At 51.0% G+C, this 27,444-nt stretch overlaps 1 protein-coding gene across 7 annotated transcripts in view; it reads right to left on the bottom strand.

Moving 5' to 3' along the window:
* Nucleotides 1–838: 838 nt before the first annotated feature.
* Nucleotides 839–27,444, bottom strand: part of TTC12 (tetratricopeptide repeat domain 12) — a 43,917-nt gene continuing 17,311 nt past the window's right edge. For all 7 annotated transcript variants that reach the window (XM_047693746.1, XM_047693748.1, XM_047693749.1 and 4 more), the window contains 15 exons: nt 24,349–24,420; nt 20,319–20,379; nt 19,695–19,883; nt 18,524–18,593; nt 17,384–17,472; nt 14,732–14,900; nt 10,886–10,978; nt 9,817–9,877; nt 8,897–9,034; nt 8,305–8,403; nt 7,804–7,872; nt 5,103–5,204; nt 3,810–3,909; nt 2,745–2,970; nt 839–1,724 (listed from right to left, as the gene is read on the bottom strand). In XM_047693746.1, coding sequence (XP_047549702.1) covers nt 1,652–1,724; nt 2,745–2,970; nt 3,810–3,909; nt 5,103–5,204; nt 7,804–7,872; nt 8,305–8,403; nt 8,897–9,034; nt 9,817–9,877; nt 10,886–10,978; nt 14,732–14,900; nt 17,384–17,472; nt 18,524–18,593; nt 19,695–19,883; nt 20,319–20,379; nt 24,349–24,420 — 1,611 coding nt within the window. In that variant the 3' untranslated portion in view covers nt 839–1,651. The remainder of the gene's footprint in view (nt 1,725–2,744; nt 2,971–3,809; nt 3,910–5,102; nt 5,205–7,803; nt 7,873–8,304; nt 8,404–8,896; nt 9,035–9,816; nt 9,878–10,885; nt 10,979–14,731; nt 14,901–17,383; nt 17,473–18,523; nt 18,594–19,694; nt 19,884–20,318; nt 20,380–24,348; nt 24,421–27,444) is intronic.

The following is a 27,444-nucleotide window of genomic DNA, read 5'->3' as shown; positions in this document are numbered from 1 at the left end:
CGGGGTACGTACTCGGGCAGCCTTTTACATTTTTAAAGCTCCACTGAATTCTGTCTGCAAACAGCATATTTTGTAGCTTCTCATTTTCGTCTCTGGGCTCTGTTTCGTGTCAGGCCAACTCCCTTGGCCATTCGGTAGCCTCTCGAAGTGTGTGTATTGGCCTGCTGGTCCTCAGTGGGCCGGTCCTGAGCTCTCTGCTGTGACCTGTCACCTGCCGTCCCCCAGGGACCCTGTGAGGCAGCATCTCGAAGTCTAGGGAGCTTGCCCCGGCCCAGCACCAGGGGCACAGGGCTGCTGGTTTCCTTTCGGCCCCTCAAAGTGCCAATTTTTAACCTCAGTTTTAGGAGCCGAGTTCTTAGTTCACTCTAAGCGCTACCACACTTGTGAAGAACCGTTTCTTTGGGTGTCCTGAATAGAAACTCTGGGGCGGGGGAGCGTTTCCTTTCCTACATGGTCCACAAAATGTCCAGCTCTGATTCCTAAAGGGACATGGGCTTTATTCTTGCTTGGGCCCCTCAGATTTGACCTGACCGATGTCATAGTCAACCCCTTCGACCTCAAGATGGGGCCTGGTCTTCTCTGTGTAGCACTTCATAGTTTCCCGAGTGCCCCTGAAGTTCGTGAAGGCATCACAGCAATGTAAGTGACTGGTCGGACAGGCGTTCCTCTACTTTTCCAGAAGCAGCGGTCAAAGCCCAGAGAGGTTCAGCGACTTGCCCAGAGTCAAACCGCTGCGAGGTAGCAGGCCAGGCCCTAAGTCTTCGGAACTCTGCTCTGACACTCCTAGTGTTTGCTATGGCAGGAGGGTCCTGCTGTCCACCCTGAAACAGTCATGTGACTGTGTGGAGCCATGGGAGAAGGGTGTCACTTGTTGGACTTGTCACTTAGGGACTTGGTGTCCAGAGGCGGCAGCGACAAGGGAGCAGTATGTTTGGGGGTTGGGGGAGAGCGCAGGGTAGGTCTGGGGAATAAATACCTCGAAGATTACGTGAGGTCGGGGTGGAGACAGGGGGCCCTGCTTTGGTACTTCAGGCAGAAAACCATGTAACCCATGGGACAGGTGTTTGCAAATCCTTCGATGAGCTGGACAAAGGCACCAGGCAGGGCTTCTGGGGACGAGTCTCTGGATCGTCAAAATCCCTGCCAGGCGAGTCGCCGCTTACCACTCAACCCACCAAATTCAAGAGCACATGGCACAGCGGCAGGCCGGGCCCGAGCAGCTGCCCCCACAGTCCCTGGGCTGGAACTCAGACCCTGAGATCCCTCTGTCAAAACGCTGGATGATTCTAGTACGGTGCCAGCGGAGAACAGCCACAGGGGCAAGAAGGGTGTTCAGCCAGCAGAATCCAGCTCCTTTCTAGAACCACTACTTACACGGGAATCTGGGAAATGTGGCTTTCTGTCTGCTGGCGTCCAGTTCCCGCGGGGCAGGAAGGGACTGTAGAAGCAAGCGTGGGGGACGCGGAGCGGTTTTCCAACACTGTGGACTGCCCGACGCCCACTCTCCCAGGACTGGGGAAAGCCAGAAGGCAAGCATCTGGGAACAGTATTCATCTCTGGAGCGAACATTCAGAAAGTCTTTATTAGCCCCAGGACCACCCACTGCATTGGGCTCTGCGTTTGTGAAGAGCGTGCGCAGACGCCGCGTGTCTTAATCAGCGATGTGCTTCACCGTGGAGCTGAGAATCTCCAGCCCGTGCAGCTCCCGCAGCTGAGTGGCAAATCTGCCAGAATCAGAACACAAAATTGGGCACATCAATGCGTGGCCAATCCGGAGCCACCCCCGCTCAGGGAGAAGCTGGCTGGCAAGGCAGGAGGGGAGGAGCTGCTGCCCTGGGAGCCCTCGCCATCAAGGCAGGTCCACAGAACACCACATGCTGTCTTCGAGTGACAGATGGACAGGCTGATCTGATGGGACCTTGCTCTCAGGGACTCCCCAGTAGGCTGCCACTCTGAGCTCATCCTAGCTAATGCACCCTGCATTCTGGAGAAGAAAGATTTTCTTCAGGCCTTGCATTAGGATAATCAGGGCCTCACATATCACCCAAGCCAACCCTCTCATTCTTCAGAGGAGGAATCGGAGGGCTTTGTCTATAAGGGAAGGAGTCAGGCAGGCCAGCACAGCTCCCGGTCTGTGGAAGGTACCCCCTTCTATGCCGGGGCTCCATCCCTCAGACGCGGGGGGCCCCTTCTGGGAGCATGAATGCCTAGGTATTTTAGCACATCAGAACCCAGCCAGGGCAGGAGAGACGCTAAAAGAGAAGCCATGTACACAGCTAAAGCCCCGATCTCTTGCCCCGGCTTGCCAGGTGGTCTGCAACATGCCATTCCTCCTCTCGCTTCAGTTTTCTCCAGCACAAGAACATTACCCTCCCTGGACATTCTCCCATATGCTCAGGCCCCAGGCAAAAATGTGAAGCAGGAGGGTGTGTGGGAAGAGGGGCGAGAAGCTGGCAGAGCAGGAGGGAGTGGGATGGAGGGAACACAGTGGCCATGAGCGCATGGAACAGATCCCTGTCAGAGAAGCCTTTTCCCGCTCCGACTGGAGCTGGGAGCTCCCCGGTCCCCTCAGGGAAGCAGCTACTGGGCCCACACCTGCGTGCTCAGGTAGCACCAGGGCTCCCACGACTCCCTCTGGAGTCCTGGGTGGCACAGAGGCCCAGCCACCATTCAGTGTCTTGGTTGGCCCAGCGCTTTCTGCGACGTGACCCACACAGGCCACCTGGCCAGGAGCCGCTACATACCTGGGCTCGGCCGTGCACAGCTTGCCCAGAGCGATCCCCGCGTTCAGCTGCACGGCCGTCTTCTGCGCATCGCCCCCCGCGTGTCGCAGCAACACCTGCACGACGTCCGTCTTCAACAGGGAGGGCGCCGCGCAGGGCACCTCCATGCAGTTCCCCAGGCAGAGGGCAGCATTGCCCACCACGACCTCGTCCTCGGAGCGGAGCAGCGTCATGAGAATGCCGAACTCTGCAGGGGGGAGAGAACAAGCATCGGTCCCTGTGACTCCCAAACAGGAGGCTAGCAACAGACGCGAGGGGCGCAGGGAGGGTCCGTGGACACTGAGTGTCCCCAGAAGCTCTGATGGGTCATTGCTGAGCAAGGATTTGCTGAGCACCGTGAACCTCCTCAGGTCTCGCCATGTCTCCAGCGTTCCTCAGGTGCCTGGAGCAGTGCCTGGGGTCACACGGCTGTGGCGTCAATGAATGCCATGCGGCAACAGGTCTGTCTCCCCTGAAGTCCCCGTTCGTAGCCCCTACACTCCAGCTGACAGCCGGGTCCCTGTGGCTGCAGGGCAAGGGGCAGGACCCAGAAGGGCCCACTCCGTCCACTCCCCGCGCATCCCAGAGCAAGTGTGAGGGTGGACATCAGTGGGCTGGTTCACCGGGGACCCCTGCTGCAGGTGCCTGCGGCCGCTTTCCGTTACTACATGATGCTGGCTCCAACTCTGCCATCTCCCCTGTTCACTGAAGGCCGAAGGTGTCTCCCACACACCCCTTGAAGGGTGAGAACCTGTGTTAGACCAGCTTCAGCAGAAGACTTCAAAAACCATTTCCGTTTACTTGTGGGGGGTGGCTCCCCGCATCGACCCCGTTCTGTCTGAGCTGGGTCACAGCAGAGCATGCTACACGTGTGCAGCCGAAGGCTATGAAATGTTTCCAGAGGGAGAAACAGCCATCTTACTCAGTAAACACTGCGGAAGTCTAGGGCTATGGGAGTCTCTCCCCGCTCGTCCCAGCTCCCTTTGTGGCTTCCAGGACAGCTGAGTCTCTGGGACGCAGGCACCACTGAAGGAAACCATCACTTACTTTTATCCAGTCTCATCACTTCTTCTCGCGCTTCGTGAGAGCTGTTTGTACAGACAGCTAGTGTCTTTATGGCGTAGCGTGATGCCGTCTGGCCCCCTGTCTGGGTTGCAGAATGAAATCAGAAAAAAGGAAGTCAATCCTGGGATGGTTCTGGGCCAGAAAGTAGCGAGCAACTGTGCCTGTGTTCGTGTGGCTTCTGGAACTTCTGAAACACCGCTCCCCTGAGAATGGCCTGCGCTTTCCGAGGAGCAGGCCAGGTCCCTGTCGGGCTGGTATCACTCAGGTCCCCAGGAAGACAGCCCGCAGTCCGATACGCATTCTGACAGGACTTCGGGCCTGTCATGCACACCTGGGTGATTGCCCGTAGAAGGCTTTACAGGTGAGTGGCTGAGGAGGGGGATGCGGTCGGCTGGCAGATCTACCAAGAAGAGAGGAAGAGCCCCCCTCTTCCTGGGGAGTGATTAACTAAGGCTGTCAAGCTGACAGGCCTGCATGGAGAACATCACAAATGTCGGTCATTTTAAGAGGGGACAACTGTCAAATCATCACCCAGGGCAGGGTCTTTAAGATGCACATGTGCGTGCCTGCAATCGGGAGCGAGTGACGGTCATCATCCACGTGTAGCCTGAAGTCTGACCCACCATCCCGGCCCCTCAGTCCTGCCGCGCCCCAGCAGTGTCCCCGCGACAGAGCTCACTTTCTGGCCCTGCTCGGCCTGGGCCCTGATGGGAAGGTATGCCATGGGGCCGCCACGCTGACACGGGTGGGTGAAGCTCACCGGGCAGGGGCCGCAGACGGCAGCCTAGTTCCACACCTGTCCTCTCAGCGAGTCTGCTCAACTGTGCCACTGACCTGCTCGCACCACGAGAGCATCCTTTGTTCCATAGTAAGGCTGCACCCTCCGTATCCCACAAAGGGAGCGCAGTCTCTCTCCAGGCAGCCATGGAAGCATGGCGAGCAAACGGGAGCAAAGTGAGGGCCCCGAGGAAAGCCACTCCGACTGTCTTTTTCAGGGAAAGAGGCCGTGCACCTTTAAGTGAGGCTTGCCTGCTAAGTAGTTTTTACGGCTGCTTCTCCATGAACAACTTACTTATTTGTCCAACAATCTTACGTGGATGTGGAGAGTGCTATGTGGGTGACAGGCGGAAGGAACCCTTAGTCCAGAAGTGTAACATTCGGGCAGGGGAACAATGTGGGCCCCTAACTGAACACAGCCCTCCGTAGTTCTGTCCCCCGGGGGATCTACGATGCTCCTGGGAATTCAAGTGTGTGTTTCTGAGGAGCTCACTATACCTTCAAGAACTTAATCATTTTCTTCACCACTCCGGCTCTCAGGGCCTCCTCCACGATCTTCCGGGAGGAAGAAAGGGTGCGGCTCAGGACGCCAGCAGCTCTCTGAGTGGGGCGGAAAGGAAAGATGATTAACCGTTCTGTGCAGAAGTACTGATGACCTTGAAAAGTCAGCAAGTCGCTTGGGGAGGGAAAAACAACCATTAGTATGGGAAGCAAAACCCACACCTTGGTTTTACAAATATGGAGGCCCACGTGGTAAGCAGTGTTCACTTGATAGCTGTGAGGCAGGTGACTCCAAGGGCTGGAAACACGGTCCCCTGGCACACAGAGGCCCCGCCCACTTCAGCTCAACACAGAACCAACCAGTTCAGCTCTGGCAAAGAAAGTCCCAGATGCCCCACAGCGCTCCGCACCCCCTGCCAGGTAGACCTCTCCGATGGACCCTCAGGGTCTCGGAGCTTTTCCTTCATCTTGTCTGAATCTTTGTCTGTTTGTTCTACTTTCTGGGAGATTCCACTTAGGATCTTCCAGTTCCAACTTATTTTCTTCCTTCCTTCCTTTTTCCCCCTTTTTAAATAGCTGTTACTGTCTTTTAGATAGAACACTGTCTAGAATCTTTCTGAGGACATAAACAATAGTTATTTTTTGTTTCCTGTATCATCTCTACTTCTTTTGAGTTGATTTTTCTATTAACCTTGGTTTTTCTATTTCTGTGTGCAGCTTTCTTGAAATGTCCAGTGATCCTAGCTGCCCATTTCTGGGCACATTTGTGAAAAATGTTGACTGTTGTTGACTGACAGATGGATAAGAGGCACTTCCAAATCCTAGGAAGCAAAACATTTTCCTCTGGTCTTTCAATTCCACAAAAGAGAGCAAGCTCGAATTTTCCACCTGAGGCATAGCTGCCTGGCTGCCCCATCTCTTATCCATGCCCTGTGTTGTACCTGGTGTTCTGGAGTCTCCATCTTTTCCAGGGTCCTCTAGGGCAGACCCGTGTCTCTGCATCTGTAGCAGGCACGGTCTCCTTGGCTCTGCCTCGTGAATTATGCCTTTCACAGCTATTCTCCATCTTCCAGAAGTAGGTTAAAATGATTAAAGAACCAACTGGTGACCTCCTGCCTGTTCGTTTTGTCAACGTTTTTCTAACTTTGTTGTTGATGTTCCCTAATGCTTTCAGTCTGATTTTAATGAGGTTCTCCTGAGGGAGAAGGGATAAATGTATGTATTGTCATATTATGAGTTTTGTTTCCCTCAGCTGCTCCCTGCAGATGCTAGAATGTTGCTGTAGTTGACACTCTGGATCTCTCTTTAGCCCCAAGACAGTGGGGAGAGCCCTCTACGGCCAGACCCCCCCCCCCCAGCCCCCCGGTGACATTCTGCTCTGCTCCACAAGCAGGTCAGCACCAGACTGAGGCTCAGGCAGAGTCCTGGGAAAATCTGGCCAGGAGAGAGTCCTTGAAGGGTTAGCTCACAACTACCCTAGGCCTCGATCTGGTCTACATCATTCAGGAAAAACCCAAGCACCTGAGAATAGTGGCGCTCACCACTTTTGGGGTCAGGGATCTTTTTTTGAGAATCTGATGAAAGCCATGATGCCTTCCCATGAAAATGCACATACTCTCAAAATTGTCTGTACAATATTAGGGATTTCTGGGGAACCTGGAGACCCACCATACATTCCAAGAGTTCACATTAAAAACCTCCATCCTGGGGCACCTGGGTGGCTCAGTGGGTTAAAGCCTCTGCCGTCGGCTCAGGTCATGATCCCAGGGTACTGGGATCGAGCCCCACATTGGACTCTCTGTTCAGCAGGGAGCCTGCTCCTCCCCGCCCCCAACCCCGCCTGCCTCTCTGCCTACTGGTGATTTCTGTCTGTCAAATAAATAAATAAATAAATCTTTAAAAAAACAAAAAACAAAAAAACCCTCCATCCTATCATATCTGAATTGGTTCAGGGAAGTTGTAGGCATACTAGCCCCAAGCAGGACTTGTCGGATCTGCTCAGAACCTTTTTAATGAACCTGGATCCAGTCCCCAGTCTGTGCCCTTGTAGGGCTGGTTTCCCAGACCTGCTGGATGTGCCCTAGTTGTTTCTCTAAGCACCGGGGCCCTGAACTAATAGGTGGGAAAGCTGGGGTGATTACTTAGGCAAGTAATTATTTTTACTGTATTGAAGCAAAGTATTATTATAAAAATGAATATAAAATGATAAATGAAATTTAAAAAAAAAAAAAGAAGAACCCATCCTGGGATGGCAGTGAATAGTTTGCTGAATCACACTGATGTTCTCCCGAAGCTCTGTGTTAACCACAGTGCTTTCTTGACTTCCTTATCCAAATGTCAGAAACGGAGATGAGAAGGCCATCCCGGCACGTATCTCTAAGGGGCTAAAACCATTACGCATAAATAACCTCCAGGGTCGTGGGCTTCAAAATACAGGCCTGGCTTTCTTGATAGGGAAAAAGAGAATCTAAACCAAATCTTGGGGCCTCTTCAATTTGCACCAGGATATCTTGGAGTAGGACAAATCAGATAAATTACACTGTGTAAGTTGTTAAGTTGCAAGCTACATGGAAAAGGGATTCTTAGCTTGGGTGCTTGGACTCTAGAGGGTCCACAGATGGGCAGTGGGTGGGGGTATCACCGGATCCCCAGGAACCACAGAGGAAGCAGTTTCTGGATTTCCCTGGGAGACACTTACTGTCAGGATCCCTCCATCCTGGCTGTTCAGTAGAAAGATGCACCTCTTGCTCACCTCCGAGGCCCAAACCTGCCACGACAGGGAGACAGGAGGATGTCTGAACAGCCTGTTAATCTGAATCCTCTCTGCAGCTTCTTCTGAGCAAACAGAACGGACCCCTCGCCATATTCCCCTCACATCCCCTTCTTCTATCATTTTACTTCTTCCCACAGCTGTCTCCCTCACAACAGGGCGGTGTCTTGAGATCAGAAACCCCATTTTGTTTGACTTGGTAAATGCAGAACTGAGCACCGTGCTCAACACACCCACTGGGCTACACCTGAGTGACTCACACATCTCTCGGAGGAACAAAGTGACAGAGCATCTGTCCAGCATCCCTCACTCCCACTGCCAGGGTGTGAGTCCCCATGCTATTCTCTTTGTGAAAATGAGATCAGCTCTAGCAATGGCTCCAGCTTGGGGTGTCCCAGGGCTCCTGACAGGGAGGAAAGAATGCCGCACCTCGTAGAGGATGGGGGACTGAAGACACAAGTTCATCACAAGTCCCAGGAGCGTGTACAAGATCTCTCTGAACAGGTCCACATCCTCCTCACACCGGGCCTTTGGAAACAAAGCAAAGTAATCAATGACCTTTCTGTCCTATAGCTTTTCATGGCCATCTCATCCCCTTGGCAATGGCCCCAGCATTACTTACATGCCCTAAGTTGTCAATGTCATGAACCTAGAGGATATTTCAAGATCAGAGACCAGTTCCATAGATAAGTGTTAGTGCAGGAGACTTGCAGAGTCCCCAGTGCCTGTGCCACGTGACCCTGGTTTGGCCTGGTCCTGGGTTTAAACTGGAGAGTGAGGGGCTGACATGAGTAGTCATGCCAACTCTACCAGAAAATCCTTCAACCCTCTCCAGGGGTCTGAGGCTTGACCTGGAGGGCTCTGTGAGGCCGGCCACCCACAAAATCTATGGTTATAGAAGGGATAAACCATTGGCTCCAGTACCCTCAAACAGAAGTTTTGGAAAAGCCAGATAATCCATAAGAAGCCAATGTTCCCAAAGCAGGGAAAATACTGATTCTGACTAGAAAAGTTACCATACCATAAGGCCCAAACAGGCTTCCCAGAATTCTTCAGAGGCAGACATCTGTCTTCGGATGGCGGCCTCAGCACTGAGGTTCCCCAGGAGGGCAATGCACCGGCAGAGAGCTGAGGGGTTGGTTATCATGGGGTCTCTCTTCTGAAAGGAGTCGAGAGAAAGAAAGTCTGCATGGAGCAGGCAGACAATGCCAGAGCCATCTTGAGGGGTGTCCCTCATGAAAATGCTTGGGAACCAGAGAGCGTAATGTCATCCAGGGGCGTCAATGGGCTCATGCTGGCACCAGGATGGAGGCACACAGAGGGAGAGACCCAGCGCCTCAGCCTGGGGTAGGGGGGCCTAGGGCTTCATCCTGGGGATGCCACCAATCAGCTTGGAGAACTTGGGCAAGTCTTGTCCTTTCTCAGAGCTCCGATTTCCATGTGTGTAATACGCAGGTGTGGATATGCTCTCTGGTCCCCTGGGACTCCAATGGCTTCCTCAGGACAAGTCCCTGTCACGGCAAGCTCTCCTAGGAGAACCCCCATCCTGCTACGTCCTGCTTCATCGGCTCAAATTTCCATTAACCCTCCTGGTGGGGATGACTGCTACTGAGGGGACAGGGCTGCCCTGCAGTCCTTATGACGGGTATTAGGGTCAGAAGGGGACGGACAGGGACTGACCCCCTCTCTGCCTTCATGTAAGACACACAGTCCACATCCACCTTTGTGTCCCCTGTCCTGACCCCATCCCTACGCCACCTCCACCTGTCCCGACTGCAGCTGTTTTAATAACCGAGGACCGTGCAGACTCCAGCTGTGAGTAAATGATTAATCAACCTGAGCCATGAAAGGAACCCTGGAGTGTAAACTATGTTTAAATGGCTCTGCTCACGCGCCTGAGAATGCCTGTCGAGGGCTGATAAAAGTGAGGGGCTTGCTCACCAGAACACCTGCGAGCGCCAGGAGCGCACCTGGAAGGTTGGCCTGGAACCAGACTTGGAATCTGTTGAGAAAACATCTCTTGATTTATTTCTACACAAACTATAATGTAAACACAGCACCTTGGCTAATGGAGCAGACGGTCACAAACTCTGGGCCCATGGGATTTGCAGTGTGCGTGGATGATTTATTCTGACCCTCCCCCCCAAATGTCACTGGATATGGATGTGGCTTTATTTTTTCTAAGTCTGGAGAATTGCCTTTGATGTTAAACAGCAGACCTCAGATGGCAGCTTTCTCCATGCAGAAGTTGCCAGAAGCCCCAGATGTCTGCCAAGCTGACTTAACACCACCCCTGCTCTCCCCGTGCTCTGAGGCTGTGAGCCCTGCAAACAGGAAACACAGTCCAAGCATGTTTCTGGAACACAGTCGTTGGAAAGGCCCAGATGTACACACATCTGCATGCACGAGGACTGGCTCTTACCTGTTCCCAGCCCATGCCAACGGCCTATGAGCACAAACAGTTCTGACCCATTATATGACCATTTCTAAGCAAGATACCCTAAAGTTTGTGAGGAAATTTAAAAAACAGACAAGAGATGTACTTAAAAAATCCTCAAGAATTATGAAAATCTGAGAGAGACATTTGCTGTCTTCCCTAGCAGGCAGGTGGAGATGGGGGAGGGTGACCCACAATGCCACTGGTCCCCCAAGAGAAGGCTGCCTTCTACTGTGCCTTCTCTCCCATTCATTCAACACACATTTGCTGGGCAGTTCCCATTAGGTACTGATGAAGGGAAAGAAGCTTCTCCACTACACTGTAGGCTTGTTTACTGTGAGAGGTACTGTTTTAAGTCTGCTGCTGCTTCCAAACCCATCGAACACTGGGGCTTCCTGCACGCGGAGGGACGGGAGTGGCTAACTCCAGCTGCCTGCTAGGAAGGCGCCAGCCCTCCTACTCAGTGAATCTTGTGATGCTGGCCAAGCCTCCCTACACACCGCACATTTTTAAAGATCAGACAGTTTAACAAAGGTTACAGAAGAAATGTCAATTCCTGGAAATAAAAATTACCTTTCTTCCAGAGCCAAGTCTGTGAGCAGTCCCATAGCTGAGTTGGCCTCCTTATCTGAGAAATCAAGAAATGACACCAGGGCTTCCAAAAATCTGCAAAAAATCCATAACAACCTCAGAGCGGGCTGTCCTCCAGCTGAGAGCCTCCCCAACAAGGAGACCTTGCAAAGAGACCAGGAAGGAGTCTGTGTTTGGGTCAAAGAAGCCAAAAGGGTGGCCTCCCTATATCCGCCTAGGAAGCCCAGATCCCTGGCCACCCCACAGACAGAGACACTCTCCTACGGGAATGGCTCTGCCACTCAATGTTAATTCCCAGAGGGCTGAACAGTTTTAACCAAAGTTCATTGACTATCAGATGTCAACTGGGGAGGAATCTCTAGTGCCTCTGCCACGTGACTCTGGCTCAGCCAAGTTCAGTCACATAAGTGACATCTAAGTGGCATGCTTACTAATCTGCTGATGACTAAAGTGGGAGGGAGGGCCCCCTAATGAGGTGGGGGGGTACAATTAGGATTCAACAAGATTTTGACAGGCTGCTGAATACATCAGATGAAATGGAATAGGGTTAAATTCAAAGTCCTCCACTTAGAGCTGGAAATTCTATCTAAGTGAGAAAATTGGGAGACCGGGGGTATGCCTGGTTCATACCAAAAAGACTTAAGGGCTTTCAGCCAATTGCAAACTTAGTATGAGCCAACAGTCTGGTGCTGTTGCCCAGAAAAGCTAACGCAATCCTCGGCTGCCCTAGCAGACTGACTGGCACCACTGGGAGTCATCTGTCTGTCCAGCCCACCCGTCCCAAGCACCTACAGTGTGCTGAGTGCTGTGCTTAGTACAGGGGCACAGTCTTGGGGTCCTGGGGGCCTACAGTGACCCGCGTGTGTTAGGTGGTGTGTTAGCAGTGGATGCATAAGAAGCAGGCACGACGTCTAGAAGGGGTCTGGAAGTCAAATCATCCGAAGGATGGTCAAGGAAACCAGGATGCTTAATCTGGGAAACATCAGTGTCTTCAGTGTCACAAGCACCAGAGAGTGGGAGCTCTGATGTATTCCTTGGGCCTTCAATAGACTAAACGCAGGCCTCTGCGTAGGGAGCATGGAATGGGCCAGGCAGTTTGTGACTGGTAAGGAGATAACTTTGTATCACTCAGAACTTTCTTGGAACAGGATGAGGTGGTCTGGGAGGGGAGATCTGCATCCTTTCATTGCCTGCGAAAGACCCCATCATTAGCTGTTATAGAGCCCATCCTAATCAAATGGAGAAAAGCATAATGGTAATGCTGGAATCTTTCTTGGAGGGCATCATGCCCAGGCCATAGTGGGGTACCCTACGGGGGACACGGGCATTGGGTGAGACAGGACTGGACTGTTTCTGTGGTCCTGGGTGACTCCAAGCCCCTGCAAATCCCCACTTCCTTCCGGGGTGCTCTAGTGTTTCTGTTCTCAGAAATCATGTATTTTGCTGTTAGTTCAGATTCTTCCTTCACCAATTAAATCTGTTTTCTTCAGTCTTGAGGATGAATGCTAATGAACCTGAAACATACAGAAGAGGAGCTGGCCATCTTAGATCATCTTGGTGTTTGTCTTAGGAGACATGAACAACGAGGCTTCCTCTCCATGTGAAGAAACATATATCCTGTTTCTTTACTATGGCAGGCGCTGTTTGCTGGCTAATCCCACAGACACCCCACTATCCCCTCTCTATCCTGCCTGACTTGAATACAGAAGCTGGAACCACTGTCCCCACCAGGGGTGGCATGTGACACAATTCTGAGTGAACAGAAATAAGCAGTAGCTTCTCTTGATAAAAGGGACAGATCCAGCTGCTGGTAACCTGTCTTAATGAGGGATGTGATACTTGGAGCTGCAGCAGCCTCATGAGACCATGAGGGAGAGATCAAGAGGAGGTCGGAGACCTTGACCCTGATATCATTAAGCCACAGAACTGGTTGTGGCCATTTGTATTCTTTTCTGTTATGTGAGACAAATAAGACCATCTTCTCCCGATTAAGTATTCTGTAAAAGGCAGCAGAAAACATGGGACTGGCATGCACGGTATCTCTTCTCTTAAGCTTCCTCATGAGTCTCTGATACCAATGAGACACCAGAGCTTGTCAAGGTTAAGCAGCTTTCCTGGGCCACCTACGTAGAAGACAAGCAGAGGATCTGAGCTCATGACTGCTTGCATCGAAAAATCCAGGGCTTTCCACAAAGTGGCACTGGCCTTCCCTCGATTCCTGTCAGTACTCATTTGTCCCCTTGACTTCTCACACAGGAAAAAGCATTTTAAGAGGGAAGGGGTATGCGTGCTTCTCTGGGAGGTCACGGGACCTGTGTGCAGCCTCGTCCTGCGCCAAACCATCTCCCTTCATTTCAGAGAACACAATCCACCTCTTTCTGGTTTAATCTGAGATGGACATTAACGAGAAGAGTGGGCACGAAGGTAATCAGTGGAGGTGTCTCTGACTGTCTGGAGATAAGGAGGGACTGTGGGAGATGCTCAGAAATGCCAATCTCCAAAACACTGGAAAAATCCAAATGAAAACTCAAGCAATCAAAGACAACTGTGGGGGGAGGCAGCGAGGAAGCTTAGGACAACCGCAGCTATATTTACTCAGAGAGGCCAAAACCAAATGAAAAACCACGAAGAAGGCATTGAGGAAATGACTGCAGTCATTTAAAACATGAAATGTGCTTTTGAGGATTTAACTCTAACAATCTATCTGCTCATGTGGCCTGAGCTTTGAGGGGTGGCCAAGCCTCTGCTCGCGAGCCACAGGGGCCACGGCAGTGCTGAGAGGGGGACAGCCGAGGTCAAGGCTCAGCAAGCACCCTGTCCTGAGCACGACGGACCTCCCAGCTCCATGGGACAGGTGCCAGAGGTCTCTGCTTGGCACAGAAAAGATCTGCCAGGATTTCAAATTGGGCTGCTTCTCTTGGTGGGAACAGAAGCAGGAACTGGCCTTCAGGGCCTGGGAGAAAGCAGGGTGAGACTGCCTGGTGATGTGCCGCAGATGCTCCTTTCTCATCTGTGAAATGGGCTCATAACACTTATCTTGTCTCCTTCTCAGGCTCAGAGGAGATAGAAGAGTGAAGAGAATCTGAAGCCAACTTGTTTTTAGACTGTGTATGAAACACGTATAAAGCCAGCAGTGATCCTTGCTACTACTTCCACCAGGTTGAGCCCCACGAAATTGCCAACATGCAATTCTTTTGATATAAAAAAATGATAATTTCACACACAGAAACTAATAATATTTCGACTAAGAGCACTGGAAGGAATTGCTGGCGTTCAGTAAATTTTTTATGAAGTCCCCTCAGGGAAGAGGCACATCCCATTTCCACGGTTGTATGCCTCGAAAAGCCCGATGTATGAGAGTGTTCCAGGTGTGTTTTATTGATTGATACTCTACCTTGCTCCAGAAAGGCTTTAAGAACATGCCAACTCAGAGAGTGTCACCTCAAACAGGAATGAAAGAAGAAACGTACGGGCAGCAGGAGGGCAGAACCAGATGGAGGCTGACGGGACAGGTGCGAATGACCCAGTTGAGACAGATTCTCGGGCTGGGCTTGGAAGGGCTGCCATTTACACTGTCTGTGATATCTGTGACAGGGAACCTGGTCAGAGAAGGGAAACTGCCCACAGGTACCAAGTTCACATGGGAGCTCATCCCAGAGGTCCTCCCAAGGGAGGACTCCTTCCATGGGCTCTTTCTGGTTTTGACCCTTAATGAAGTCTGACGGCGCCTCTAGGGTCCTCCGACACTAGAAAGGGTACAGGCAAGTGTTAACTTGGCAGGTGACCATCTGAGAAGCCCCAGGGCAGCTCGTACTGGCAGAGTCCTACCGGGTCAGGTCAAGGTGGCTGATGATCAGGCCCCGTCCGTGGTCTGTCTGGGCGAGCTGCAGGAGCAGGGCCAGGCTCTGCTGGCGGACGGTCAGAGCCCTGGCGGCCAGCAAGGAGGGCAGCAGCCGGCCCAGGTCTGGGGTCTCCAGCAGTAGACGCTGGTTTTCCTCTGCAAGACAGGGGACAAGCGCCTCGTGCAATGACAGCGGGTAAATCACTCATCTCTCCCATCATTTCCCACTAGGACATCCAGCCCTCCTCTGCCCTTGTTTGAGAGGCAGGGTAATAAATGTCAGAGCACGAGCTCTAGAACCAGGCTGCTGGGCCCTGGCGACATGTGCATGATCGTGGCTGAGTCGCGAACTCCTGTGGCCCTCAGCTTCCTCCTAAGTGAAACGAGGAAGACGGCTGGTGTGTTAGCAGGGCTCAGGGAGTGGCTATAAGCCAGTGCTTCGAACAGGGGCTGGCTCACATGTGGGGGCCATGTAGCACTACTCTTGGCAAAGGCTTGGTGTGTGGGATTTGGAACGTGAGGAAAGGGACCAAGATTGGCTTAACTGTAGAAGCCTTTAGACCGTCCGTTTTCATACACAGGCCAGAGAAAGCCTTGAGTTCCTTCTAGAAAACTAGAAATCACATGAGACCACACATGGAGAGAGCATCCCCTCCTTCCTAGATGTCAGCTACTTCCAAGGTGGTGGCACTGGCTCTGTCCGCTCCCCGCTCGTTCCTTGTCTAAGCAGGGACCTGAGTGCATTTGAGAGGACGGAGGGGAATGGGCTGGAGTAGGAGACTCAGCCAGGAAAGAGCGAGTTTGTGTAGCTGATAGATTTTCTTCTGCTGGAAAAGGAGCTCATTGTAAATAAGCCAAGTAACACAGGAGTATAAAGCTGACTGTGAAGGTCTCCTCCTCTCGTGGCCCTTCTGGGTAAGTTCATTCCTTAAAGGAGCCACCCCCCCTCTCCTGTGACACTACTGTTAGAAATACGAGCCACCTACCCTGTCTTGGCTTCTCTTTCCCACTCAACAGCATATCACGGACACAGTTCCCTGTAACTTCGTAAGCATCCCTGTGTCCTTTAGAAAAGCTTCTTTGGGGGCGCCTGGGTGGCTCAGTGGGTTAAGCCGCTGCCTTTGGCTCAGGTCATGATCTCAGGGTCCTGGGATCGAGTCCTGCATCAGGCTCTCTGCTCAGCAGGGAGCCTGCTTCCCCCTCTCTCTCTATCTGCCTCTCCGTCTACTTGTGATCTCTCTCTGTCAAATAAATAAATAAAATCTTTAAAAAAAAAAAAGAAAAACTTCTTTGCATTCACTGAGTTGATGCACTTGGCTTTCGCGGATCTGACAGATCGTATGTGTCACTGTCTGTGTCTGACTCTGTTCTCGTGTTAGAGAAAAACATGACCCTCAGGTTCACAGAAACTGAAGTCGGCGCAGGCTGAGGAAATCAGGGCTGCCAGGAGGGAGGGCCAGGTCTGGTTTACCCCGAGGAAACACTCGGCCACCAAGCCCTGCCTGCCTCCCTGTCATGTGTGTGTGGGGTGTGGGATCATCACCCCAGGTGTAGAATGCCACAGGGTGGCAGAGTGCCTTGATAGTGGCTATCGTCTGAACCCAAGTCCCTTCAGGAAAGTGTCCCCCTCATTCTCCAGTCCTCCGGAACTTAAGATGACTCCCTCACTCTACTAAATCAAGGGGAAAAGTCATATCATCTCATATTCAGCCTGTTCTAGTTTACCAATTGTGTCCCCCGGCTCTATGGCCAACTTCCCACAGCAGCCCTAAGGAAAGGAGACCCAGCTAGCATCTCTCCCATTTTCAGTGTTTTCCATCCTCTCCCTATGAAAACATGCCTTTTTAAAAATGAAGGATATACTTATAATTTTTATTTATAGTTACTACTTTACAAAAGGGGTAAGAAAGCTCATGCAAAAACTTCGTGAACCCCAGAAAATGCTACTATGTAGATAGGCAAATAAATGTGAACAAGTCGATAAGCATTGTGTAGCATTTACTGTCCCACTATTACACTGATCAGTGTCATAAATAAGATGGCAGCAGGGACCATTGTTAAGTCTTCCAATGCTGAGATGGGTACTGCGGTCAGCAAAAAGGAATGGTATTTTTCTTTCTTTCTTTTTTTTTTTTTTAATTTGTTAGAGAGAGAGAGAGCATGAGCACAGGTAGACAGAGTGGCAGGCAGAGGCAGAGGGAGAAGCAGGCTTCCCGCTGAGCAAGGAGCCCGATGCGGGACTCGATCCCAGGACGCCGGGATCATGACCTGAGCCGAAGGCAGCCGCTTAACCAACTAAGCCACCCAGGCATCCCAAATGGTATTTTTCGATGGGCAGGACAGGAACAGCTTTGTCCACTGTATTGCCCATGTGCAAGCAGACATCATGCGTCTGCAAAGCACCCAGGTGAGGAAACCGCTCATTGGGTGGACGGTGACTTCGCCCACCGTCAAGGCAGCTATAAGGGACAGAGACACGGCTGAAGTGCAGGCTGCGCTTCTGATCCCGAGGCTCTCCCTGGGGGAAGGGCCAGACGGACATCACCTCCCTCGGACCCGGCCTGTCAGGGAGACAGTCCTGCCTGCGCACGTGCATCCCCAGAGCACGAAGAGGACTGACGGCGATGACCCGTGCTTACCATTCCCCGCGCACACTGCTTGCCAGAGCCTGAGGACAGACACGCACACCATCTCTTCCATTGCATCTTTTCCTGCCGTGGAAAAGCACCTAGAACGGACGAAGAATGGCATCAGGAAAACTGGAAAGTTGTCCTGATCCTCTTGGCTGGCTTTAGTCCGCTTCCTGACTCCTCCAATGTGGGCAATGTTTGTTTTTTTAAAAAAAAAATTTTTTTTAAGATTTTATTTATTTGACAGAGAGAGAGATCACAAGTAGGTGGAGAGGCAGGCAGAGAGAGAGAGAGAGAGGAGGAAGCAGGCTCCCCACTGAGCAGAGAGCCCAATACGGGGCTCGATCCCAGGACCCTGGGATCATGACCTGAGCTGAAGGCAGAGGCTTTAAACCACTGAGCCACCCAGGTGCCCCACGGGCAATGTTTTAACGAGGAGCCGCAGGTCACTGGGACCCGGGGGCTGGGCAGCATGGGTCTGAGAGCTCCAGGATGGGGTCGCAGGCCGAGGAATCAAGGCTGCATGGAGGGAGGCTGCTGAGCCGGGGCCATGGTCAATGGCTGCGCGGTGACATGAACGGTGGCAGGCCAGCAGCCTACTGAGGGCTCATGGGCCTCCACACACATCCAAATGTGTGCTGGTGGCCCCGACCCACACTAGTGTTCTCCTAGCCTGAGGAGCTGCACCCAAACCACTGAACTACAAAATAAAATAAAACTAAATTTAGCAATCCACATCCTTTCCTATGGGTCTTTCTTCAGATAAAATTACAAATGGGACCAGCCAGGACCCAGCAGATCTCATTTCTTGATGTGATCAGCGAATTCCAAGAGAGGAGAGAACAAATGGCAATCTTGCCCAAAGATTGGCAATCTCGCCCTTTTGGGATGCCAGAAAAAATGGTCACTTCTCTGACTTGGTAGTGCCTGGAGGAAGCCCAAGGGGATGCGGCCGACCTCTTCTCTCTCTGGGAGGTTAACTGTGGCCAAACTCAAACCAGGCTCTGCCCCCTGCCGGCGGAACAGGGACTGAGGGACGGGACCAGCCAGTGAAGCCCCCGCCTGTGTGACCAGGGATACTTCAGGGAGAACCGAGAACCGTTCGTCCTTCCTTGCGTTACTGCTGACGGCCTCTATAAACACCCCTACCTTCTCAGGACCGCATTCTCGCTGATGAGACTGAATCCATTGTGTGTCCTGAATAAAGTTTGTTCCGTGCCTGGAATGAATTCATAAAAACCGCATCGGATTTCGAAACCGTCTGGCTGATGTCTGGCCAAAACAGAGCCAGCTGATGATGAGAAACCCACTATGGAATGTCAAGGTCACCAAATTCACAGATTGGGCAGAAATAAATACCTGTACGTTCTGAAACCTACAGCTGTCATCGGCCACTTCTAGCCTCAGGGAGGGGGACCTCCTGTTCTGAGAAGGGGGGCTGGGCCCGGGTGCCCCTGTCAGTTATCTGACAACACATCACTCTGTCATCTTCAGAGAGTCTCCAGGAGCTGCTTAACTTCTGGGAAGAACGAGCATATCCATCTGTTCTTAAATATGTATTTTGAAGCTGTTTCTAGGCTCTAGAGAGGAACCTATACTCTCTAAGAAATCAGTGAAGGGTGTATTTGAGCGCCTCCCCCATCACACGCTACAGGGAGGTCCGAGATCCCATCTCTGTGCACAGGGCATCCTGTCACTGAGTACAGAAGTGGCCGAAGCCCTGACAGGGACGTCTACAAGCACCACTAACAGAGGACAGCAAGGCTCTCGCCAGCAGCAGACACTAGTGCATTTGCTCTGGAATGACCTACGCATCCTGAGAAGCCGTTACACACAACTGGGGTGAACCTTATGGTCTGTCTTAGAAAATTCTGTCTTCCGTTCCTCTGTGGTTGGGGGGAGATGTGTGAGGGTGGGAGATGGTGTTTGGGGGGGCCTATGGGGAAACCCGGAAGGGTGCAGGTATGTGGACAGTGTGAGGAGGACGGGTGAGGGGTGCTTAGGTGAGGCATGTGCGTATGTGAGGTAAATACGTTTGGTGAGTACGTGCCCGGCGTGTGGTTTGTGGGTGTGTGTTTTGTGTTGTAGTGTATCTGGGGGCGTCGGCCGCCTATGCTCTGAGCGCATGCATGCTCTGCATGGGGAGGGCGCCGGGCCGGGGGATGTTTCTCCCGTGGCCTGCTCAGTCCTGACACTACAGCAGACCTGCAGCATTTGTGGAAGGAAGGGGTATAGGGATTCTCCGCCTCCTCGGGGCTGACCTCCACCCTGCCCTTTTACGCTGACTATATTCACAAGGTCACACGCGTCTCTGGCTTACAGTCCTTCATCATTTCAGTCAGGATTTCAATCCCTCCTGCATAGAACAAGGGGGTCTGATCGGGCTTGCACAGCGTCTCCAGGAGATTTCTGACGGCCACGGCCGTGTTCTTTCCCGCATCCAGCGATCTGTGGGCTTTCTTCTCTTGAAGGTCTGCTTTCTCCCGGAGATTCACTTGATTCAGGTAATCTGTGAGATGAGAAGGGAAAGAAAAGGAGAGAAACAAACAGAGCCCTAACGGTCAACATCATGACCACAGAGTAGCCTTTGGGAAGGACGGGAGGTTGGGAGGCGTGAAGTGTGACGATCATTCAAACCTGGCTTCAGCAGGGAAAATTTTAGGAAGGATGTCCAGCCTATACCCAGAATTTTAAACCATCTTCGGGATTCAAGGACAACATTATGCCCTACCTTGAAGGCTCTAAGGGACAACGGTGTAGAAAGGAGGAAGGCAAAGGTCTGAGTGGGAGAACAGAGAGGGAAGAGGAGCGGGCAGCGGGCGAACAGGGAGGGTTTGATGTGGCTTTGAGGCTAAGTGCAGAGAAGGTATGAGAGGGACCTCAGGGCCGAAGCACAAAGCGAAAGTGCAATTCAAAGGAGGGACAGCAGCAGGAACAGCCTCACCTTTCACCTGGGCCTGCAGTTGGGGGTTTATTTCCGAGATCTTCTGATAACACTCTCTAGCCTGGAAAAAAGAGACAAGATCTTGAAGAGTAGTCAGGGGGTGAGGGCGATTATAGGAAAGACACCAGGCGCCACAGGGCTGGGCTTCATGATTTCCTCCTGGCCTCCTTCTGCTCCCAGCGTAGGAGGCAGGCATGGGAATGCAGCATGCATTTGGCATTTTGTTTAAGCTTCTCTGGTTCTGTGGGGCAAGAGGCATTCTTGCAGGACTTGGTTAAAAAAAAAAAATAGTGTTGTCAGATCCAGCCTGTGATAGAAAAATATCCAGTCCCGAATTTCATGGATCGTGCCTGGCTAAGGTGATTGCAAAATTTAGAAATGATGCTCGCACCAAGAGAGAACAGGAGGCTACTTGTCAGATATGCCCACAAGGAGCAGGGAGAGAAATGAAGATGGAGACACTGTTGACAGAGACTTTTGGGAACAGGAAAAGAGAAGTGCCTACTTAAATACACAGGGCTGCAAAGAGAGTCCCTAAGGGGTCCATTCACTGGCCATGTAAGACTTGCAAGAAAACCTAAGAGTGAGGTCCTCTCCCTGAGGAGACTGCTGGAAAGTTTCTGGGGAAAAAAATGGAAGATTGTAGCTCGTGGGGCATGTGAGTAGGTTTTGGGCAGTACTGTCTCAGGAGTATAAAGAATTCTGCCCAGTCACTGTCAAAAACAAGCACAGAAAAAAATGGGCTCTGAGCTGTCTTGAAAGCTCCAGGCTCATCCAGAAGATCAGGATTAAGAAATGAATAGAAGAGAAAACATGACATAAAACAGACTGGTGTCACGGGACAGAGGTACGCAGAGCAAACACGGTAACTGCTATAGACTGTGTCCCCTCCGAACTTCTATGTTGAAACCTAACCCTAATGTGACATACTTGGAGTTGGGCCCTCTGGGAGGTGATTAGGTCATCGGGGTACAGTTCTCATGAGTGAGATTTGTGTCCTTATCAAAGAGACCCCAGGGACCTCTCTTTAGCCTTCTGGCTGTCTATGAACAGGAAGCAGTTCTCAACACACACCAGTCTGCTGGTGTCTTCATCTTGGACTTTCCAGCCTCCTGAACTGTGAGAATTAAATGTTTGCTGTTTAAGCCACCTGGTGTCTGATAGTTCTTAGAGTAGCCCAAAAGGATGAGGGCAGTGAACCTGTATGCAACTTCTTTGGAGCCCCAGATCTAGTCCACCAGCAACTCCTGTTGGCTTCCCTGTTGGTATATATCCAGAATCCCAACATTTCCCACCACCTCCCTCAACACCAACCTGGCTCAAATCATCATTACACCTCACTTGGAAAGTCTATTGTAATAGCCTTCTAACTAGTTCTCTGTTCTTTGCCTACTATGTCAAGATATATTCTCAATGCAGCAGTGAAAATGATGAGTCACATCAATGTGACCTTGAAAATATGAGTCACATCATTTCACTCCCTCACTCAAAACCCTCCAATAGCTCCCAGCTCACTCAGAGTAAAAGCCAAAGTACTTCCAAAAGCCTGTGAGGCTGTAGGGAATCAGTCCCCTCCCGTACTGCCATCGTCTGCCTGACCTCACCACCTGTCACTCTGCTCTAGCTGACCCTCTGATTGGACCCCTCCTACATGGCTTGCTCACCTCATTTCCTCCCTTCCTGCAGGGAGGCCTTCCCTGACAGCTCTATATAAAACTGACCTCACCTTTGCTGCTTCCTGATTTCATTTTCTCAATAACACTTTTCACTAACCAACATACTACACACCTACTTATGTGGTTCCTGTCTCCCAGCCACCGCTATTCCAAGAATGCAATTTCCATTAAGTCAAGGATTTTGCCTTGTTTGCTACGGTACTCTTATTGTCTAGGGCAGTGCGAGAAACAAAGAAAGTATGCATACATATTTGCTGAGTGAATTAGTTACCTGAATGAATGAATAAGTGAATAGAATTTGTTGGAGAGGGGAGGGTTCTACTATTTGATCTTAGTACAATAGGCCTGTATTACTTTTAGATTTAAATCCACCAAAAAATAATCTTTTAATGTATAATAGGAGGCAATTTAAAAAAAATAGTGTCTTATCAGTGGAAAGATATTCCATGTTCATGGATTAGAAAGCTTAATATTATTAAGATGGCAATACTCCCTAAATTGACCTACAGATTTAATGAAATCCCCATTGAAATTCCATCTGGCTTCTTTGTAGAAATTGGCAAGCTGATCCTAAAATTTGTATGGTAATTCAAGGGACCTAGGATAACTAAAACAATCTTGAAAAGGTAGAGCAAAGTTAGAAGACTCACATTTTACTTCCCCATTTCAAAATTTACTACAAAGCTATAGGACTCAGGACAATGTGGGATAGGCATAAGAACAGACATATCAATCAATGGAATAAAACTGAGAGTCCAGGAATAAACACATGCATTTATGATCAACTGATTTTTGACAAAGGTGCCAAAATTATTCAATGGGAGACAGAACAGTCATTTCAACAAATGGTGCTGGGCACACTGAATATCCACATATAAAAGAATGAAATTACAGCCCTTTCTCACACCATAAAAATTAACTCAAAGTGGTTCAGAGATCTAAATATAAGAGCTAAAGCCATACAGAGAATCAAACACAGAAGTAAATCTTGGATTAGACAATGATTTCTTAGATATGACACCAAAAGTATAAGCAATCAAAGGAAAAAAATAAATAATTTAGCCTTCACCAAAATTAAACAATTTTTTTTTTTGTGTTACAAAGGACACAGTCAAGAAAGTGAAAGGGCAACATAGAGAGTGAAAGAAAATATTTGAAAATCACTTGTCGGATAAGGGACCTGCATCCAAAACATATAAAGTACTGTTTACTTAATATAAAAATGCAAATAACCTAATAAAAAATAGGCAGAGGATCTGAAGAGACATTTCTCCAAAGAGGATATACAAAGGGCCAACAAACCACAAGAAAACAGACTCCACATAATTAGCCATCAAGGAAATGCAAATCAAAACAAGGAGTTACACTTCACATGCACTAGGATGGCTGTAATCAAGAAGAGATAAGAGTATTGCTCAGGATGTGGAGAAACTGAAAGCACGTACGGCTGGTGGGCATGAAAATGGTGCAGCCACTTGGGGAAACCCTCTGGCAGGTCCTCTGAAGGTTAAACACACGATTAGCATAGGACTCAGCAGTCCCACTCCTCGTACATCCTCAAGTGGACTGTGCACATATCTCCACACAAAACCTTGTACGTGGATATTCATAATAGCGCTCATGTTTGCCAACCGAGGAAGGGATAAATAAAATGTAGATTATCGATACAATGGAATAATACCCAGCAATAAAAGGAACGAGGTACTGTTAGACGCTACAACATGGATGACCCCTAAAACATTACGCTAAGTGAAAGAGAGAGCCACAAAAGACAGCATCTTGTATAATTCCACTTATAAGAAGAGTCTAGAACACACAGAGGTAGGTTAGCGGATGCCTCGGGTTGAGGTGGGGTGGAAGGAAGGGGAGTACTACCAGTGGGTATAGGGCTTTTGGGGGAGGGGACAAAAATGTCCTAAAGCTGAGTGTGGTGAGGGCTGCACGTCTCTGAATACAGGAAAACCCACTGAACTGTGTATTTCCCGCAGATGAACTGTTTGGTGTGTGAATCAGGGATCTCAACAAAGCTGCTGTTAACAATATAGAACAGCTTAGTGCATAAATACAGCTGCACGGTCACTCCGGGGTGATGAGATTAGGAGTGAATTTTGTGGTCGTCTCCAGAGACGCTCCTCCCGGGAGCCACCGGAGGCACTGCAGAAGGGATTCTCGGGCAGGTGGGGCTGTCCTGGAGGACACCCAACGTCCTTCCCAACTCAAAGACTGTAAGAACCACCTCAGAAAATACTAGAAGTGGCCTAGTGTCTAATCAGCTTTGGAGGAACGTGGTCCTTCTCTGAGGCGATCTGAACCGTTGCTCTGCGACCGCGCGTTCCGCTCCTCTCAGCACTTACCACGCTGTAGTTCTTCAGGGCCAGGTGGGCTTTTCCCATGTGGAAATAGGCTTTTGTGCATTTTTCATCACACTGCATGAAAGAGAATAACTGATCAGATGTTTCAGAAGCTCTGAAGTTGTGAGCCACTCCCCTAACGGCCCAGCTAACAGAGGGAAGGCAGAATGCGGGTTGTCAGGACAGCTACTGGGGTGACAATGAGAACTTTTCTGTGCCTCTGTGGCCAAACTAATTGAAGCCTGCGAGGAGCCTGGATGCACAAGCAAGCTCTGTATCAAATTAATTAATGATCCTTGCTGGTCTTCACTTCCATTTAATGAGACTCAATCAGGAGACAAACCAGAAACCCTTAGTTTAGAAGAGCTCTTGACCTCACCCAAACATTAGAATCACTGGGGATGCTTCTCAGAACCCGCGAGATCACGCTGAACCCCATACCCATTAAAAATTATCTTCTGGGGTAGGGCCCAGGCGGCAATAATTTTGTAAGCTCCCCAGGAGAGGCAGGCATGCAGCCAGGCTCAAGGACCACTGGTTTATTAGAAGAGACGATGTCTACTCTGGGTCAACAGCTGAGGTGACTGGGACATCTTAGTGGGCCTGGCAAGTTCCTTCCCTGAAATAAACTGCGTGCATATCCCGAGAACTTATGTTCTTGTCACTTGATCAGGAGGGAAGCCCCCATCAGAAGGCAGGATCGGAACTTATGTGAGGCCATGGCCTTTGCGCAGGGGGCCCTGCACCTGTCTTCCCCTAATTATTACAACTCCAGAGAGATGGACTGACTTGGCACAAAGATGCCAACTACAACTTCTAACATCCGGTTAATTAGTTGAACCCTTTTATGTGTGAGGCATTGTGCCAAGGATACCCTCCCAGGGCCTAGAGTGCAAGCTAAAGCTTCTAAAAACTCCTGGGTGAATTCCTGGCCGGCTTCTCCCCAGAAGTGGGACATGGGCCAGAAGAGCAGCCGTCCATTTCAGAGCAAAGGGGATGACTGAAAGAAATGACAGACGGTGACGGAAGAGGCAGAGGGGACTGGTGTATGTGGAGAGGCCTTCATAGGTACGTCCTCGTGAGTGTCATTTCCTGACGCGCTGCTAAGGGAATGGCAGAGATGACAAGAGGACCGTATCATCCAGTCCTTGCCAGGCGGATCGTACAGATTATCTCAGATTCGCCTTCTAACAACTCTGTGAAGTTGATGCGATTATTATCCCCATCGTACAGGTGAGGAACTAGAGGCTGGAGCGGCAGAGCTGGGGTTTAAAATCTGGCCATCTGACTCCAGGTCCCAGAGGTCTCAAACTACAGCAACTGTCCCTCAGAAAAGTGCTCTAGAAATTGAGGAGAGGGAAATCCACGGTGAGGCAGCATGGCTTAACAAAGGTCAGGCAGATGAGGCATTTGAGCTGGGTCTCCACGGGTATGGAGAGGTGAAGAGAGAAGGAAGGAGGAAGAATGGGCAGAGCAAGGTTGGGGGATGGGAAAGGACAGGGGGCTTCCGGCCAGGCCAAGGGCAAGCATCGGGGTAGAGGCGGGTCAGGCTGGAAGGGGTGAGCCAGACAGTGGTTCCACATGGAGGCCCTGGATGCCAAGCTGGGGGAGGGCAGTGAACAGCAGGGCGGACAGGAAAGTTGCTCTGAAGGCAGCGTGCAGAACCGACTCGAGGCGGGAGAGGCAGGGGACAAGTGAGGGAAGCGAAGCAGTCCCACAGAATGAGGGGCGAGCCTCAGTGTGGTGGCGGGACGACGCGGATGCCAGAGCTGGGTCACAGACAATCAGTAAAGGAGGACAACGAGGAGGAGGATGTCAGGCCACAGGTTTGGGTTTGGTACCCGGAAGACAGCGTATGTCATTAACAGAAAGAGGTTAAGTCAGGGCAGGGGGCAGGGAAGGTGGAGGGGGGTATGGAGATGCAGCGTGGTTCCAGTGCGCCAGACAGCGGGAGGCAGCTGATGTGCACCCCTGGGGCCCCGGGAGGTGGAGACAGGGAAGGGGGTCTGAGGGCCAGCTGGAGCCCGGAGAGGAGACAAGAGCTCCGAGGGAGAAGCTGCAGAGAGAAGAAAGGCAGGGAGCCGGGGAGTGAGCCCTGGAGAATCCGCAAACGATGAGGTCAAGAGGGCAAGAAGGGAATGGGCCAAGGGAAAGGAAAGGCCAGAGCAGAGGCCCATGAAAGTCAAACGCCCACTGGTCCTTCGTGGGCAGAGCATTGATTACACCGGGGGCAGCACAAGCCGGTGGCCTCAGAGCCCTCTCCGGGCCACTGTGCGTCACCGTGAGGGGGCGTCGCTGGGACTCGGCCAGCCTCGGAGGCTGATGCAGGGGGCCCTGATGGATGTCTCACTGCCAGGCCTGTCTCCTCGGATCACGGGTCAACACTCACAAGGGCTTTCTCAGGTGAGCCCCAGACCCCCTTAAAAGGAGTCCTGTTTTCAGAGAAAGATGGATTATGTCGTGCAGAGAGAGCTCTGCCCGCAAAGGAAGATTCTGATCCTAATTGAAGCCAGCTTCGCTGCCTTATCTTCCCTGACGAGGAGCATCAGTCTTGAAATACCATCGCGTGAGCTTGTCTCCACGCATTCAAAAGTGTCAAAAATATTAAATTGGCATGAAAGTACGAAGACTATTAATAACGAATACACTGACGTGCGTTATGGATGTATTACTTTTAAAAAAAGGTGAAACTTCTACATCACGGCGTTGACACAGAGCCAACCATTGTAGTGTCGAGAGCTCCTTCTGCATTTTCCCCTATGGCTCCCACTCGTTACCCAAGCCTCTTCGACAGGGATCCTCGCCGGCATCTCACAAGACTCCAGGCCGAGTGTCAGAGTTCTCGAATGTCAGCTTTGTTGGGCCTGCTTTGCTTTGGTGTCGCTGTTAATTATTACATCGTGCTTCATTTAACAACTGGGATGAGGCCAGCGGGTTATCCTGAATCAGCATGAAACAGCGTGACCACCTCTTGGTCCTTTTCAGATCAGAACAGATACTCTTGGACGCCCCATCAGGAGCTCTGGTTTCTCCCACAGAAGGAACAAGGTCCACACCCAGGGCTGTGGGGCTTTCAGGATCCAGTGGGGAAGCTGTACA

This window comes from Lutra lutra, chromosome 10, assembly GCF_902655055.1.
Source record: "Lutra lutra chromosome 10, mLutLut1.2, whole genome shotgun sequence".
NCBI classification, from domain to species: Eukaryota; Metazoa; Chordata; class Mammalia; order Carnivora; family Mustelidae; genus Lutra; species Lutra lutra.
Note: the sequence above shows the minus strand (reverse complement) of the source record. Positions and strands in the feature narration are given on the sequence as shown.